Consider the following 15,286-nt stretch of genomic DNA (forward strand, 5'->3'; position numbering starts at 1 on the left):
TTATGTGCATTATCTATAAAAATGCTCAACATTCCTAAACATCTTCCTTGTTTTTCCTTCCTTTTCCTCATCTTCTGTTCTCCATCTCTTTTTATTCACTATCTCTTTCTTCCTATACCCAATTCTCCTTACTTTCCTAGGAAATTAGAATAAACTCATAATTAAATGTATGGCTCAGAATGGATACCCCCTACCTCATCCCACTACAACTACTCCTCAGCAAGACTCTTCAGAACCTCGATGATCCCTAGTTAACAACTGCTACTCCATAGACTTCTGTATTTCCCTTTATGTAAGCTTACAATTAAAATTACACACACAATTAGGGCAGGAAATTATTAAGGAATTCCAAAATAGAGATTTAAAAAAAAATGTTTTTTTTGCTTGTTTTCTCTATATGTGTTTGTTTAGGTTTTTGTCGTAGAGCCTGTGGGCTAGCCAGAGAAAGACAAAGAAAGGCAAAGTAAGAAATCATCCCCTGGGAGGATGGCCATGCCACAATTCTTCTCCAATCTCCTCTCAGGATTTTGGGCATACATGTGCCTGCCATAATTTTCAAGCTACTGGGTCTGGGACCACAAATCATGGTGGGCCATGTGGGATTCAGTGCCTTAACCTCAACATTACCCACTGGACCCCATAAATAGAAAGTTCTTATGTGGCATATAATGTTTCTGTCTATATTTTTCAGTAAAATGTATTTTATAACAGAAGTCAAATTTGAAAACTTATACTAAGAAAATAATCTCTTTCAACAGTACTACGGTAGAATTTCTCATCATTTTTTTTTCACAGATTTTTCTAATCCCCTAGGGCAAAACACTTAAACCAGTTTTTAGCCTTCGGGTGACTGCCACATTTAACTCTGAACTACACACTTGTAATTAACAATTTGTTTTGCTGCTTTCTATTATGTAAAGCATTATAGGTTCACAAGAAAAGTTTCTTTAATGAAGGATCAGATCTACCATGTGACGTGGGATGACTCTGGCCTATTGATTAAGGGAACTGAATTCTACATGGGAATCCCAGCCCCAGGGGCTGGCTGGCTCTCTCTCTCTCTCTCTCTCTGGCAGGCGCAAACATCCTCCTGGGTGCACACACCTTCTGGTCGAAAAAAAAAGAACTACCATATGACCATTTGTATCTACTCTGTTACAGGGACAACTAAGAAAAACAATCAAGGAGTACAACCATTAAAACAACTGTAGTAAGATTTTTACATTATACTGCTTATTGCTTTGACAAAACAGAGATTGCCTCAATCTCTTCTACCACACCACACAGACTGCTACGGAATCTTGAACAAATGCACACGCACACACATGATAAACCAGGAGTCAAAAAAAAACACTATGAAGTAAGCTAAAACTTAGCTAACAATGGTCATTCAAATACATACGTAATTTGAAAACACTTGGGACAATAGGCAGTGGACTTTTCCATGATAAATCCCAAGAATGCAATCCAACTATTTCTACCACTTTTGATAATATTATACTTCATCTTTAAGGCTCAGAATAGGCAAGATCAATAACTACCACTGAAAACTAAAAAATACTTTAAGACAATGTATAACCAGTTTAAAGTCTTATCAATAACAATTCTCAACATCTACTTACAATGTCTGATAACTAACTTTCCTGGGGAAGATTATTATTCTAAGTTGCATGTTCACGTCAACAAAACAAACAGTAAAAACTGAGAAGTTTTAAAAGGACAATTAGACAAAACAAATTTAACCAAAGCCAGAATACCAACTGTAGAGTGCAGAAATAAAGAAGTAAATGTCTAGCCAGAGGCATATTTCCTTTCTGACAAATACCCTGTCCTTTCTCTGCCTTTATTACTGAAAATTCCTTTTGCTCACTCATAATTGCTGTTATAAAAAAAATCCAAACTTACTGCGCAATAGTACTTCTTTTTGGTCCTCTTACAGGCCAAAGCCCTTTACAAATCCAAGGTAAACCAACCAATAGTTCTTATTTATCTCAAAGGTTATCTGATTAATCAATCCCCTAAGAAAAAAGGGATTTAGACAACTCCTTGGGAATACATTAAAAGAAAATGATCCCACATAAACCAAGTCAGGTAAGCAGGAGAAACACAGAAACAAGAAATGTTCCACTCTTCATCAGAAATGCAAAAATTCTATCTAATAGTTCATCTATACCATCTTCCTTCTGCCTTGACAAACTTACCATAGCCATCATGTCTAAACGAAGAAGGGTGTTCTCCCAAAATGGCTTGTCTCTGGCGACCCTTTCCTCTATCTGACACAAAAGTAGAAACATGGTTTTAACAATTTTGACCCAAATACTTAACAGTTCTCACATGGGAAACATCCATTCAAAACATCCATTACAGTTCATAAAAGAAATGTGATTCCTGGTTAACTTTAAACATCCATTCGTATCCAATTTAAATACAAACATCAAAAGTTAAAAAAAATAATAATTCTATCTAACAAATTCCACTTGACTTGAAAATATCTTTTTGGCAAATGCCAAATACAATCACACTTTCAAATTTAAGGGGAGAATGGATACCTTTCAGAAAATGCATGTACATGATACTAGCGTTTGACACCGTACAGAAGTTTTAAACCAATACATGTCTTTAAAACAAGCTTTAAGTGCAGTACTTTTGAAAGACAGTACCTGAATCATACTATTAGCTTCAACAGCAACACATTTTCAAAGTGGGCTTCTTTCAAGAAGTTTCAGCATAAGCCAACAACAACCTGTATTACATGGTTTCACAATCAGTAAACACAGAGTATTTTATATGTATATACACATATTTACACCTACTGACTTGAGAGCTGAAAATGTGCACATCACTGGCTCATATTGAATCAGATAGGTCATTCACTATAGACCTTAACACCAGACACAACTATGAGCAACCCAAAGTTTAAATATGCCAAGATAAAGCTAACCAAGGGGGCTACATTATTGGATGAAAGTACTACAATACTCTAAAGGATAATTTTTATTCTAGCTATTTTTTCAGAGAAGGCATGCCAATTTCCCCACCAAATCTAATTCGAGACATCAATAAAAAAATTACTTGCAGGTTTCTAAAATAGAACTTCCTATGTTGGCTAGTAAGTTTTAAAAATCATTGTGTAATTCTTTCAGACAGCTTTCTGATCAAAGTAGGACACCCAGTAAGATTTTTTTAAATATGTATCTTACGATTCCAATCTTTGAAAATTCCAAGAAGCTCTTGAAAATTCCTTAGTCATCAAACAAATGAAGTCTATGGGAGACGAGAAATACTTTAATTTTCACTTCAGTCTAAAGAAATGTAGTTTGAATTACCTATTGCAAGTTATAGCATTGAAAGGGATTAGGAGTCGGCAGGCGGTATGGTGGTTAAGGGTGCTGGACTCCCATATGGCTGACGGTGGTTCGAGACTCAGACCTGGAGGCTTGCTTCACTTTCCCTCTTACTCTCACTCTGTCCCTTTCTGGTCAAATTAAAAAATAAATAAAGCAAGCTAAATAAAATAATTCTTTAAAACAAAAAAAAAAAAAAGGAAAGGGATTAAAGAGGTCATCTAGTTCTGATTTTCATGTAAAAATTCTCTTGACATCATCTTTATCAAATGGGATTATCTAGCCTTTGCCTACCCAAAACTGGTAACAAGGTACTTACTACCTTCCCTTCCATGTTCAGATAGTCCTACATTGTGAGACAATTTTTATGTTACATAGAAATTGATTGTCTACTCTTACTCTATTCCATTTGGGGCCTCACAGATTTATCAGTCTTCATCTGAAAACTCTTCCAAATGCTGAACAAGTTAATATGACCTTCCCCCATTTCCCCAAAGTAATTTATTTTCTAGTCTAAATATTCAGTTCCTTTCATTACATGACTTTCAGCATTCTCTCATCAAGTCTCACTCCTCTTGTATCAATCCAGTTCACTAATTCATTCTGTAACTATTCGTCTACTTAAGCATATGCCACCGAACACTAAATACAATTCCTTATCTAATGTAGGAATCTTAAAACAGAAACCACCATAATGTCTTGTCTTCATAACTCAGTTTTACTGAAATAGTTAATAGTGTGCTTATTTTATTGGGAAAAGAATTGGGCCATAATCAGGATTCCAACTTAACCATTAACATGCTGTATAATCACAGAAACTCAACATCTTCATTAATAAAATGGAGCAGAATGGATGATCTCCAAGTTATTTTTCAGCCACACAGTCTCATTATTAACAATATGCTTTATCTGAAGCATTCGCTATCTAATATAAGGTTACATAAAAAAGTCAAGCATTGAATATATCAGTCTCTAGATAGTTAGTAAGCTTTCATATTTTCATTTGATAATCTGATGAAAGTTATAGACTTTTTCCTCCAAAAGATGTACTTATATACAAGTTTTGTTTAACATTTCTGGGGAGGTTCCCTGGAGTCCAGGCTAAGGATTCTTTGCACTAAAATGTAATTAGGGAAGGGGCCAGCAGGTGGTTTAAGGGCACTGGACTCCCACATGGCTGACCACGATTTGAGTCCTGGACTTGGCAGCTTGCTCTCTCACTTTCCATTTCTCCCTCTGTCTCTCTCTGGCCAAATTAAATAATAATAATAACAACAAATAAAATAAATAACTTTTAAAAAAGGCTATGCTTTTGGGACCAGCAGATGGTGTAAGGTCGTAAGGTCACGTTGCTGGACTCTCACATAGTCAACAACAGCTGAAGTCCTTGACCTGGTAGCTTAAAATTCACACTGGGCATGTGTGCATGCATGGCCGAGATCCCGAGAGGAGAATGGAGGAGAAGGAACTGTGGTGTGGCCATCCTCCCACCCCACGGGGTGGTGATTTCTTGCTTTCTGTCTCTTTGGCGAGTACAAACAACCTATAGCAAAAAATCTCTCTTAAAAAAAAAATTAGGTTATATTTTTAAAAGGCTTCTATTTTTAATTTGGTAAAAAGAAGTTATATGAAAGTATTTGGGAATAGCAGCTAAAAAGTTTTATCTATCAACCTGTGTGTAAGTGACGATTACTACAGAAATAAAAATGTCAACTGCCAGTGTTGCCAAAAACCTGTCTGTAAAGAATTAGAAAACAATTGTTTCACTTGAAGGCACAATTACACTTGGTTTACTTCTAATTGTATTTCACTATTTAAATATCCAGTTACATTACACATTTCTAAACTGCACTGACTAGAATTCTAATGAAATATTATTCTTTTTTTTTTTTTGGAGAGATTTTTGCTATAGGGCACGTGCGCTCGCCAGACAGACAGAGAGAGACAAGAGACAGAAAGAAAGCGAGAAATCGCCCCCCATGGGGGATGGTCACGCCGCAATCCCTTCTTCTCCATGCTCCTCTTGGGATCTTGGGCACGCACGCACACGCGCCCGGCGTGAGTTTTAAGCCACCGGGTCCGGGACGCGAACTGCGGTCAACTACATGGGAGTCCAGTGACATAGCCATTACGCTAACTGCTGGTTCCCATGAAATATTATTCTAAAGCTGGCTTTGTGTAAACTTTAGAGCTCTTTTAAAAACCATGTAAACACCATTAAAATAAAAGCATGTAAAATGTTTTAAGATATTAAGAAAAATGCAACCAAAACTCAGTATTTCAAATAAGCTAAAAATAATAATAACTCACTACAAATTGATGGAAGTGAGAGATTTCTCATCAGCCACTTATTCTATTGTTTGAGTGCTAAGGCTTTGTTTTCCAATACTGGATCAACTGAACCAAGATTAGGCCAAGTAGATTTCTGTTGGTGAAAAATGTGGGGTTCTAGCCAAAATTGCATTGTAAAACAAACACATAAAGATGATTTCCTGGAAATTGAGAGTTAAAGGAGCCAATCATCTAAAAGTTCTCAATATTTGAACATGCAAAGGATCATTACATCTTTTATTTATTCTTTTGCTACAGTACATGCACTATAGCATACTCACTGTCCAAGATATTCTGGATGCCATGGAATTTGTTTCTAGCTACTGGTTTTTACAAGCATATTCATATTGAATTTTTAATCCGTGTTTCAAACTCTAATATTGTAGTTTAGATGTAGCCAATACTGCAGCCCCCTTGTTTTTACAAGATCCACATTGTAATTTGTATATTCCAGAATTGCCACACAGTTAGTTGAACAATTTTATCAGTCAAACCTATGCTCATGAAATCTATTGGTGAAAATGCATCTCAAATGAATTGCTCTTACTTTCAGATTTATCAAGTTTAAATATATTCTACCTTGAACAGACATGTTACTTCTACTATATTTTAAAGTCATAATTTCTAGTTACACAAATCAACATAAGTGATAACTTTAAATTGTTACAAAAAGTGACAACTTATAAACAGCCACTTTACAGAAATCAAACCACACAGAAAAATGTATTTTACACATAATGCATCTTTTCATTGTATTAGAATTCTGTTCAATGTCCACAATTGAGAAAAACAAAAGGAAACAAGTGCAGTAAGTGTGCACCCTTTAATCCTTTTACCTTTAATAACTGTGTGGATTGGTTGGTCATCATTAATTCCCAAAACCTGTAGATAAATTGGCCCTGGTATCTGCCAATTAACAGTTTAAATCTAAGCTGTAAACAGTTACAGTATTGGGCATTTCGATTTACAACATTGTAGATAAACTAGTTTCCCTTAGAGAAAAGTCTAAAATTTTATAATTAAAACTTTAAGGGGAAATCAGACCAATATACACATACAACTTGAATAAATGGGCACAGTCTATCATGGTGTTCTTCCCATGCAAGTCTGAAGTACTGTTAAGTGTCCTTCTTTAAAAACTTGGGGTGATGGTGCATGCAGTATGCAGTCAAGGTGAATTGCAAGTCTGAGTTTTTCAGAGGGCTTTTTGCTGATGCCGATGTTGTGCATGATGAGGTGTAGAGTCAGCCTGTTGGAGTCCTCTATCCTTCTTAATGCCTCGTCCAGCTTGGGGGAAAAGTCCTTTCCATAGAGAAGCAGTGTGCAAGTCTGCAGTTTGTAAGGAATATTCTGAATCAGTTTCCTCTCCTCCAAAGAGAGAGAGCTGCTTGGAGAAATGCAAGTCCTTGAACTGCGGGCGTGCCTGTATGTGAGGGCTCCTTGTTGAACTAAATATAAATAGCTCAGTACATACCAGTAGGGGGCACTAATGTTCAAGGTTATTTTCCAGCATTTCATGGCCTTTTGCAACAAAAATATTCACCAACAAGATTTTCATTTGAATTAACTAGCTCGTCTTAAGAAAAAGGAATCTAATTGCATGTAAAAATTTGTCAGCAGATGTAAGTTCATTCTAAAATACCTACCTTGTCTTCCCAAATATGGTTTAGTGTAGTCCCAACTGTCATTGTCATTCCTAATAACATTTAGGCGAGTTGGCTGTTGAGATTGAAAATAAAGTTCAGTTCAAATTGCATCATCAAAGCACAAGTATATCTGTGGTAAAAGAGTTGAAAAAAATATTTACCCTTGCATATTCAATTTTTAGTGTACAACATCCAGCATATATATCTGCTCCATTGAGTGCTGCTTTAGCTTTCTGGGCACAAAGAACTGATTCAAACATAAGCTCTATTAAGGAAATTTGGTTTAACAAAGGTATGTGATATTTACTCATTATTTGTCTCCAAAGAAAAGGGCTAAAAATAATCAGAAATAACTTTTTATTTCTAGAAATGTTACACACACACACTCTAGATGAATTTCAACAGGATAACTCGTTTTTAAGATCAAGGGTACCAAGAAAACCTAATACAACAAAACTACACAGAAATCCTTCTTTGCCATTTTAAGTTACTTCTTAAATTGGCGGGGAGGCATAGAGTGTGGCCCCTCCCATCCATTCCCTAGAAAAGGACAACTACCAACCGTGAAACAGAAAATATTTTTATTAAAGTAGGAAAAACATACAACTAACTCAAATAATCCTAAACGGTATTTTTAGGTATTTTTGAGAAGTCAGGGATTTATAATAGTTTTTTAATTTTTAATTTTTTTTAATTACTAAAGTCCAGGGACCAGCAGTTGGCATAACGGCTATGTCACTGGACTCCCACAGAGTCGACCAAGGTTCAATTCCCAGACCCAGTGGCTTAAATTCACGCTGGGAGCATTTGCGTGCATGCCCAAGATCCTGAGAAGAAAATGGAGAAGAAAAGATTGGCCATCCCCCCTGGAGGGTGATTTATTGCTTTCTGTTTCTGTCTCTGTCTGTCTTTCTGGTGAGTGCACACCCCCTAGAGCAAAAATCTCTCAAAAAAAAAAAAAAAAAATTACTGGGGGGCCGGCAGGTGGCATGGTGGTTAAGGATGCTGGACTCCCACATGGCTGACTTCAGTTCGAGTCCTGGATCCTCTCTCTCTTGCTCTCTCACTCCATCCCTCTCTAGTTAAAATAAATAAAAAATAAAACATTAAAATAAATAAATAAGTTAAATAAAATAATTCTTTTAAAAAATTACTAACGTCCATAAATTTTTTCAAAAAAAAATCAAATCATAAGGGTAAAGAGATAAAAAAACAAAAACCCCTCATTAAAAACAAGCACTATTAAGTAAACAGTTTTCTGTACGGCCAGCCCCATTACCCAGTGGTTAAGGGGAGCAGATCTCACACAACTGACTGCAATCTGAATGAATCCCAGCCCTGGTGGCTTACAAAACATGCTGAGTGCATGTACATGCACACCCAAAATCACGACAGGATGAAGAATTGGAGAAAAAAATCACAGTGTGATCATGAACCATAGAAGGTGTTTTCTTCCTCCAGCCCTCTCTCTGACCAGTGTATGTGCTCACTGGCAATTTTTAAAAATGAATTTAAAAATTTTATGCAATGGAAAATGTGTATTATGAAAAAATTATGCATGGCTTTCAAAAATTTTTGTACCAAAATAAACTCATACTTTAATTCCATTTTTCCATAAACTTTTTGAAGTCCCCTTGTAAACCATGACCATTTAAAAGGGTCAATAAGGAAAGGTAAGGGGCTAGCCCCTGGTCTAGTGGTTAAGAGAGTTAGATGGGCAACTCTGGTTCAAGTACCAGCCACAACGGTTGGAAAAACACGCTGAGCACATGTGCCTGTGTGCCCACCCAAAATTTCAACATAATGAAGAAAGGGAAAAGGGATTGTGGCACAACCATACATCCTCGGAGAGTGTTTTCTCCCTCTTTCCTTCTCTGTGTCTGCATCTCTCTTAGTCTCTCTCCAGTGAGCACACATGCCCTCCAGCAATTAAAGAAGAAAAAAAAAAAAAGGGAACGAAAAAATCCCATTGGCTCAAGTTTAGTACTTCTAAAACTATTAGGAAAGAGCCAGAAGGTCATTTGGGATAAATTTCAAAAAGGTCCAAGTGCATGTACAGCCAAATAGTTTTATTTTTTCATTATAAGATGAAAGATTGAACTGTTTTATGGTACCATGTTATTCTTATAATCAGTAAAGTTTTCTGAGGGTACGGAAGTTTCATTTTAAAATCATTTTAGAATTGTGGGAGGAAAAATTAACCACAACTTGTCTAGAAATGCTTAAGGACGAAAAAAATAAGAACCATATGAATTATGCAGATTCATACACATCAATAAAAATTTACAAATAAAGGATATTCAACCATTGCTTGTATCCCATTTCTCTTGAATATAACAATACGTTGCACTTTTCCAACAGGATTGCATACAGTATATAAAACATCCTATGAAGGAAAAAAGATTTTGTCACTTTACATTTAGAAAGACATTATAGGTCTATTCCATTTTGCTCTACCTAAAACTAGTAACTGTCCAAGAGTCTAAGATGTCATTATTATTATTAAATAAAGTGTTATACTTTAATAAATCTAAACTTATTTCCTTCCAATACAACATACCTGCTTTACAGAAGTTTTAATAAAACATTTGAGAAACACTGTTACTTATCTCTTAATCCCTAAATTTTATGTTAACAGGTGACTAAAATAATCTCTAACGATATATAATAAATCAAAACTGAAATCAATTAATTTTTTTTTTTTTTTTTCTAAATGTGACTCTGAAATATTTCATTATTATAGTCACTTAAACTATAATAACAAAACTTAGTGGGGCCAGCAGTTGGCGTAATGGCTATGTCGCTGGACTCCCATGTAGTCGACTGTGGCTCAAGTCCCAGATCTGGTGGCTTAAACTCATGCCAGGAGCATGTGCGCAGTGCGTGTCCAAGATCCCAAGAGGAGAGTGGAGAAGAGACTGCGGCGTGGCCATCCCCCCGGGGGGGTGATTTCTCGCTTTCTGTCTCTATGTCTCTCTCTGTCTGTCTGGCAAGCGCATGCGCCCTATAGCGAAAACCTCTCCAAAAAAAGAAAAAGAAAAAAAATTAAGATTAATTTAAATAATCAACAGAACTTTTCAGGCCAACTCCACAGTTCAGCAGTTCAAGGAGTCAGATCCTACATGATTGACCTGGCCCTGGAGGCTTGAAAATTATATCAGGAGTGTGTGTACATATGCCCAAAATCATGATGGGAAAGAAGAATGAAGGAAAAAGAAATCTTGCAGGACCAAATCCCACTGGGGGAGGGGGAGGATGCTTTATTTCCTCTTTTTCCCTCTCTGGTGATCACACGTGCTCTCTGTCAATAAAAAAATATTTCAAATATCCAGACAGCAATGAAGAAAACTGTTTAGTCACTCTGGAGGCAAACTGCAAAATCTCTTAGAACATAGTTGCCATACTAAAATACATACCACTGTAATTGGATAAAGAGGATTCTGAATTGATAACAGAAGAACTTTGTTGCCTCCTGATGGATCATCAGTATTTCCTGGCCGAGTGATCCTTTTGCTTGTAGAATAGTTGAAAAAAGCCTGTTGCCCAGCAATGTACACTGGTTCATCTGCAGCAAATGTCACACATTCTTTGGCACTATCAATGTTTTCAAATTCCACTAAAGCTTGCCTTTTAAATGGCATCATCATCACATAGCTGAAAAGGGAGATAAGGAAAGAATACTCAAATATAACAAATTCAGTTAACAATATTTGTTCTCAATCAAGTAAAAGCAGACTTTAATGTATCAAATAACACAGATCAGTATTCTTCATTGCCTATACTCAATGCAAGTCAATTCTTCAACCATCTCCCAAAATTGTGCTACACTAGGTAGACTGTACGCAGGTGTAAGCCTCTCTCCAAGTGACTGAGAGTTTACCTACCTCCTGCTCTCCTTAAGCACAATTCTCTAATCAGTCACTAATGACACCACCCTGTTTATTTTTCAAGCTGCTACTCCCAAGAAGTATTAGAAATACCAAATAAGGGGCCAGTAGGTGACATGGTAGTTGAGGGCACCGGTCTCTGACATGGCCAACTGTGGTTTGAGTCCCAGACCTGGCACCTGTCTATCTTTCTCTCTCTCTCTGGTCAAATTTAAAAAGCCAGAGAGATAAATTCAATGACAGTTGAGAGACAGAACCTCTACTTGAAACAGAAGAAACTACTACCTCTCTTGAATTTCCCAAGTGCGCACACTAATAATTAAGAACTGACTATACTTTTATCTTATTGAAAAAAAAAAAAAAGAGAATCAAAAGATAAACAGAAGCAACCACAGACTAACCACAGTTGAAAAAGGAGGAGAGAAAGGAGGAAAGGACAATGGGAAGGACAAAAGAGGAAGAGAACAGTGAAGCGAGTATCCCAGAATCACAGGCACTACTGAGCTATTCAAGTAGACCTAGGACATGGACCACAGCCTTTCCATACAGCCATCAGCAATGGTGCAGCAGCACTTCTACTGCTTGCGTGATTGCAGCTGGACCGAAAAAATATTCTTTTAAGAATTACTTATTTTAGGGACCAGCAGTTAGCGTAACGGCTATGTCACTGGACTCCCATGTAGTCAACTGTGGTCTGAGTCCCGGACCCAGTGGCTTAAACTCACGCCGGGCATGTGTGCGTGTGTGCCCAAGATCCTGAGAGGAGAATGGAGAAGGGATTGTGAGGTGGCCATCCCCCTGGGGGGTGATTTCTCGCTTTCTGTGTCTCTGTCTTTCTGGTGAGCACACACACCCTATAGCAAAAAAAACCCAAAAACAAAACAAAAAAAAAACTCTCAAAAGAAAAAAAAGAATTACTTATTTTATTTATTGTAATAATTATTTCTTTAATTTGGCATAGGGCACGTGTGCTTACCAAAAAGAAAAAGAAGAAAAGTGAGAAAGCAAGCCACCAGGTCCAGGATTTGAATCACAGTTAGCCATATAGAAGTCTAGCACCTTAACCACTGGCCCCTGGCCAGCAGGTGGCATGGTGGTTAAGGTGCTGAACACTCCCACATAGTTGACTACGGTTCAAGTCCCAGACCTGGTGACTGACTTGCTTTCTCACTTTCCACTCTCTCTCTCTCTCTCTCAGTGTATCTCTCTGGTCAAATTAAAATAAACTAATGAAGGGAACCAGCAGGTGGCATGGCGATTAAGACGCTGGACACTCCCACATGATTCGAATCTGGAACCTGGCAGCTTGCTTTCTCACTTTCTCTCCTCCCCCATGTGTCTCTCCCTGGTCAAATTAAAATAAAATGAATGAATAAATAAAATTTTAAAAAATAAACAAATGAATAAATAAAATAGAATAAAATTTTTAGATAAATAAACAAACAAAAATAATCCGTGAGAAAATAATCAACTGACAATATGCTGACATGGTGGCCTACTGGCAGGAAGTTGAGTGACCTATTTTTCATAGCATACTTTGGGGGGGCCATATTTTAATACACAAAATGAAGAGTAGAAAAACAAAGAAAAGAATAAAAGTGAAAAACCACAAACAGATGGATCACAACAGGACGTACAACATGTCCTGTATTCATAGGAAGCTTAAAAATATTTTAAGGGACCAGTAGATCATATAATGGTTATGCCGCTAGATTCCCACGTAGTTGAACATGGTTGGAGTCCCAGATCCAGCAGCTTAAAACTCACGCCAGGTGCATGGCAAAATCTCAAGATGAGACCAAGGAAAAGGTATTGTGGCATGGCCATCCCTCCTTGCTTTCTGTTTCTCTGGTGAACGCACGCACCCTGTAGGAAAAATCTCTCCTAAAAAGAAATTTTTTTTAATACAATTAACATGGTTTCTGTAATAGCAGAAAGTGAGAGAACTAACATCAAGTCAGGTTCTCAGTGATATTACTTCTCAGGTATTCAGGACCTACTGCTACACTTTAGAAACTGACAAATAGTACAGTATCAGTAAGACAAAGACCACACTACAGACTGGCAAAGTATTCTTTTAAATCTCACCTTCCTCATTTGTAAAACTTCGAGAATGGGTATCAAGGGTAAATCAACTGTATACCAAGAGCTTAGCAAGAGTTCCTGACCCAGTAGGTACTCAGTAATACTGCATTTTGTATAGATCTTGCCTCAATCATCTTTACATCCTCAAAAACAAACAAACAAAGTCTGGCACACAGCAGGTATTCAATCAGTATTTGTGATTTTAGGAGGTTTGTTAGCTTTCCCACCCATTCAAAATTAAAGTAAATACGGCAACAAAAGGCCTGGTTTTAAAGAATTACCAACCCAGGAGAGAAAACAGTTCCTTTAGAAACAGGGTCCTCAACAAGATTCTAGTAGAGTTTTACATATGAAAAACACAACAACCTTGGAATCAGGTCCAGGCTAGAGAAATAAATGTTTTCCTCTTATAACTAAGGCCAGATGGTAGCACAGTAATAATGCAACTAGACCCACATGGGAAGGCACTGGGGTCTCTCTGTACATGCCAGGGGCACTAGCACACAAGCCTGTGATCCAGGCTAGCTAAGGTGGATTGCAGCATGGAGGCAGTGGAGGTGACTCATTCATTCTCTTTTTCATGAAGTAAATAAATAAATGTTTTTAAAAAACTGTCACAGTAAAACTGCCTTCTATAACTAAAATAAGAAATGAGCAATATGCAAACTTAAAAGTGAAAAAGATAACCCAGAAAAGTAGCATCACATAAAGAAAGATAAATTTTAAAATGTGACAGACACTACACTAACATGTGCTTAAATTGTTAGGTGCACAATTTTTTGGTAATTTTATTTTGTCAGATGGCCAGAGAGAGATGAGAGACAGAAAGAGAGTGCGGGAGAGAGACGGAAAGGGGTAAAGTGAGAAATCCCCAGAGGGGGACAGCCATGTAGCATTCTCCTCCATTTTCTTGGGATTTGGGGCACATGAAAGCCCAGTGTTTATTTTCAAGCCACAGGTCCAAACTATAAAGTTGGACATGTGGGATCCAGCCCCTTAACCACCATGCTACACACTGACTCAAATTAAAAAAAAAAAAAAGACTAGTCATGATCTGCATTAAGAACTCAAGCAACACACACACCTGAGCATATGTCTATATTAATCTACTTACTTTTAATTGCCAATTAATTCCTAAATATTACAAAATAAACAAACAAACCAAAAAAACAACAGTTACCTAAAATTGAAGATAAAAGGTATAATAAACTCATTGGTTTAAAGTTGCATTTCAGAAGGAATCGTGGACCCATTTGAAAATCAGATGAAAAATGCACATAATTTTCATTCGGTCTTGCCGGGGAATGATGGGTGATCACAGAGCCACAGAAACACACCCATGAACCACCCCAAGAAGGTTAAAAATAACAGACACTTAAAAGGTTCCAAAGAAATAGTAGAGGCAAACTTAATATATACCATGCTAAGCATCAAGCAAGGCTTATTCTACCGCACTGTTTACAATTGGCATGAAGCCCCGATTATCCTTACCATATTGTCCCAAATTTTTCCAGAGCTTCCACAAGGTCTGCTTCCACCACAGATTCACAGAGTCCTCGGACATGGACAACAGGGGAGACAGAAACTTTATGATGACTTCCACCTGCCTCCTAGCAAAAAAGAAAATAATTTCCAGTTAAAACATTAAAAGTCTAAACTGCACCTTTTAGTAAATTCAACTCTGCATCACTAAGCAACCATCAAAAATAATAATAATAAAAATAAAATATAATTTACAAATGAGCAAGAAGTCCTGAAAATAAAGTGATCAATTTACTGTGTGGTTTGAAATTTTTAGTTTCTCAAAAACTAGCTTTCCATCTCAGTAAGAAGTATAAAAAAGTTGGGGCCAGCAGGTGGTGTGGTGGTTGGACTCCGACATGGCCAACCATTGTTCAAATCCCAGACCTGGTAGCTGGCATTCTCACTTCCCTCTCTTTCTGATGAGCATGCATGCCTAGAGTAAATTTTTAAAATAACCAACAAATTTAAA

The 15,286-nt window shown here is 37.0% G+C and overlaps 1 protein-coding gene across 1 annotated transcript in view; it reads right to left on the reverse strand.

Moving 5' to 3' along the window:
- Window positions 1-14,903, reverse strand: part of HNRNPLL (heterogeneous nuclear ribonucleoprotein L like) — a 30,693-nt gene extending 15,790 nt beyond the window's left edge. The window contains exons 1-6 of the mRNA XM_006151356.3: window positions 14,785-14,903; window positions 10,738-10,975; window positions 9,622-9,707; window positions 7,483-7,579; window positions 7,322-7,394; window positions 2,202-2,273 (exon numbers count right to left, since the gene is read on the reverse strand). Of these exons, the coding sequence (XP_006151418.1) occupies window positions 2,202-2,273; window positions 7,322-7,394; window positions 7,483-7,579; window positions 9,622-9,707; window positions 10,738-10,968 (559 nt within the window). The 5' untranslated portion in view covers window positions 10,969-10,975; window positions 14,785-14,903. The remainder of the gene's footprint in view (window positions 1-2,201; window positions 2,274-7,321; window positions 7,395-7,482; window positions 7,580-9,621; window positions 9,708-10,737; window positions 10,976-14,784) is intronic.
- Window positions 14,904-15,286: the final 383 nt, after the last annotated feature.

The sequence above is a fragment of the Tupaia chinensis genome, unplaced genomic scaffold, assembly GCF_000334495.1.
Source record: "Tupaia chinensis unplaced genomic scaffold, TupChi_1.0 Scaffold000317_1, whole genome shotgun sequence".
NCBI lineage: Eukaryota > Metazoa > Chordata > Mammalia > Scandentia > Tupaiidae > Tupaia > Tupaia belangeri.